General features: G+C 43.0%; 1 protein-coding gene across 1 annotated transcript; it reads left to right on the forward strand.

Annotated features, from left to right (window-relative positions):
* Window positions 1-385: 385 nt before the first annotated feature.
* LOC101574112 (KRAB domain-containing protein 1-like) lies at window positions 386-688 on the forward strand. The gene has a single exon (XM_004647044.1). It carries the CDS (start codon window positions 386-388, stop codon window positions 686-688), a length of 303 nt encoding a protein of 100 aa, XP_004647101.1.
* Window positions 689-3,298: the final 2,610 nt, after the last annotated feature.

Consider the following 3,298-nt stretch of genomic DNA (forward strand, 5'->3'; position numbering starts at 1 on the left):
CTCTCTCTCTCCTCTTTCCCTGATTAGTACAGATGCCAAAAATAGGAAGGCTCCAGTGTCAGTGTGGGTGTCAAGAGTTGGCTCACCCAAGTATTATACACAGGATAAATGAGAGGATCCCGCCTAGACAGCCCCTTGGGAAAAACCCTCCCAGCCCCACTCCAGCCTCGAGACTGAAATCACCTGTCATAATTACAGGCATGTAAATATATTTAATTTTTATTTTTAAGTAACAAATAAAACTAACTCATAAATGCTAAAGAAATCACAATTGGAGGGCTGCCACTTGGAGTCTCAGTGGTCTCTTGCAGAAAGTTCCAGAGGCCACCCGGCGCTACGCTCCTGAGACCTTTGTCTCTCCCTGAAGAATAAAAGAGATCATATGATGGCAGCTGTGTCCAAACCTCAGGACTTGGAGATTTTGGATGACATGAAAACACCCTTCAGTGATAACGAATGGGCCAGCCTCACGTCTGTCGGGCATGCCCTGTACACGGAAGTGATGGCGGAGAACTACAAGACCGTGGCTTCCCTGGCTGCAGCATCCATAGACAGACCTGATGCGAACCTGGCGCTAAAGGAAGAGAGGGACACCCTCATCCCGAGGGGCTGGGAGGTCGGTCTTGCTGAGTACATCATAAAACTAAGAAGATATACTCACCTAATTTACAGACATTTCATCCGATAGGATGCAAATATTTCTGGCTATTCTTGGTGCTGAACAGACAAGACAAAAGTTAATTGTTGACTCTTTCTAGTTTTTCCATGTAAAAAGTTAGGAGCCACCTTAAACTATGGCAACTGCACACTCTATTTTCTGTAAATGCCTGGATTTCCACAGATTCTGTGTTCATTAAAGTTACTCATTCTGTTGTTCAAAAAAATAAAAAGAAACAATTGATCTGTGCCCTCCCAAGCAAAAGAGTAATAAAGTTCAGGTCATCAGCTCTTCAGAATTCTCACGTCCGGTCTCATTTTGAGAGAAGATAAGAAGCAAAGGGTTACCATGAAGGGGCTGTCTCCATTGTACTGACTCAGGAGGCAGGGGGACCCTCCTGAAAGGGAGGCTACAGTTTGAAGCTCTGACTTCCAGAAAGTAGAAATAGGCAAGGCACTCAAGGCTTCTTGGGGGTCAGTAGACAAATTTCCCCAGTGCACTTCAATTCAGCCTACCATTCCACCTACCTCCATCCCTGGTGACCAGGCCAGTGGAGGAAGCAAAGGACTAAGAGCACACAGCTCCCCAGGCTAAAAACTGAGGAAACTGTCTCCCTTGCATCCAGAATGAGACACATTATAGACAGTCTGATGAGCTGAGAAGCCAGGATGTATGACGATGATAGCAAAAGCAGGGAACTTTGAAGCCAGCTGATCAGTGACTAACTGGGTGTGCAGAGAATAGAGAAGCTGGAAGTCAACTTGACCCAAAGGTATGGGCCATTGTAATGACAGAGAGAGCCACAGGTAACAAGAGAAGTCAGGTAAGACCTGACAAGGCTGGGGTCAGCTAGGTCTGATATGTCCACTGCAGAGATTGATGCCCAACCAGCTGTTGAAGTTACATGATGAGATCACTGGACAGAGGAGCAAGGGCCTGGGCAAAGTCCTTGCTCTGAGAAGCATGAGGCACAGGAGAGCAGAGACTGCTCCAGCAGAGGGCCAAGACCTGGAAAATGTCAGAGACAGGACTTGGAGGGAAAGGACAGATTCATGGAAGAATCAGTGATGATAAACTTGAGTGAGACTCCCTCACCTAGAGGCACAGAGCAGAAGAGAAATCCTCATAAGCACCTGTAACTAACACACTCACACCCCCAGTGATCCACCCCTGACATTTCTGGACATCAAACAATGACAAGCCTTTCTCAGTCTACATCCTGTGTAATGGCCTTAGCCAGGAACCAGTCCTGTACTTCTGAGCATGTGGATGTCCCCACATGGCTCATGGCTGTGTCTGGGCCAGGACCCCTATTAGAGTCATGGGAACCAGGTCAAACACATGGTGCCCACTCTTTCCAGCATCAGAGGGACACAACACATTCCTCCATCTCTGAGCAGGATGAGGCTTATGCAGAAGGGGAGATACAAAAGAGCTGGAAAGGACAGGAAGTGGATGTGCATTGCATATACCACTGTCCACCCCTATAGACAGGAAGCCCTACTCAGTCTAGGTAAGAAGCAGAAATGAAAGAACAAACTTGTGAACACATGCTCCACCAGGCTATAAAGTGAGTCAGTGATTTTTAATTTTACTTCAGCATGTTTCCTGTGTGTAAGTGTGCTTCCAGTGAGGGAGGCAGTTCTCTGTGTGTGTGTGTGTGTGTGTGTGTGTGTGTGTGTGTGTACTTAAAGATGGCTATAAAATTCAGGAGGCTTGGCATAAATATGAAGCTCTTTCTCTGTTCTTCGAATGAGCTGCTATCAGGTATTCAGAGACTGAGCTCTCCTCAAAGGTTCTTCTTGGTGATCCTTGATTGTAAATATTGTTTAATTTCTTCTTTAATTACAGATTAATATCGTAACCCATTGGTGGTTCAGAAGGGTGTTATTTAATTCCATGTGTTTATGGAATTAAATTTCTTTTGTCAATAATTTCCATTTTCATTGCACTATAATCAGATAATATGCATGAGTTTTTATCATGGATGAGAGTTAAAGCTTTTGTCAAAAGCTTTTTCTGCATCTGTTGAGATGATCATGTGATTTTTGTCATTGGCTTTCTTGATATGATGTATTACATTTATTGACTTGTATATATTGAACAATTTCTGTATTCCTAGGATGAATCTTATTTGGTCATGATGTATAATCTTCTTGCTGATTTGCTACATTCTGTTTACTATTATGTTGTTGAGGATTTGTGCATCTATATTCATTAGAGAGATTGGCCTATGGCTTTCTTTTTTAGTTGGATCTCTCTCTGGTTTTGGTATCAGGTTAATACTTGCCTTTAGGAATGAGTTTGTGAGAATTTCTTCACTTTCAATTTCCTTTAAGAGTTTGAGAAGAGTTGGTATTAAATCTCCCATAAATTTCTTGTAGAATTAAGCTTTGACTCCATCAGAACCTGGGCTTTTCATAGTTGGTAAGTTTTCTAATTGATTTTTTTTTTTCCTGGAACCGGGGATTGTACTCAGGCCCTTCTACTTGCCAGGCAAATGCTTATTCTACTGAGCCATCTTCCCAGCCTCTCTAATTGGTTTTCAACTTCATTGACTAGTATTAGGTTATTGAGAATTTTTGTAAGTTCTTTATTCAACTTTGCTAATTCATATGTACCTAGGAATCTGTCCATTTC

The sequence above is a fragment of the Octodon degus genome, unplaced genomic scaffold (genome assembly GCF_000260255.1).
Source record: "Octodon degus isolate 3935 unplaced genomic scaffold, OctDeg1.0 scaffold00286, whole genome shotgun sequence".
Classification (NCBI taxonomy): Eukaryota; Metazoa; Chordata; class Mammalia; order Rodentia; family Octodontidae; genus Octodon; species Octodon degus.

Coding starts and splice junctions, on each gene's coding strand:
- LOC101574112 (XM_004647044.1), top strand. CDS start 386: ATGGCAGCTGTGTCCAAACCTCAGGACTTGGAGATTTTGGATGACATG.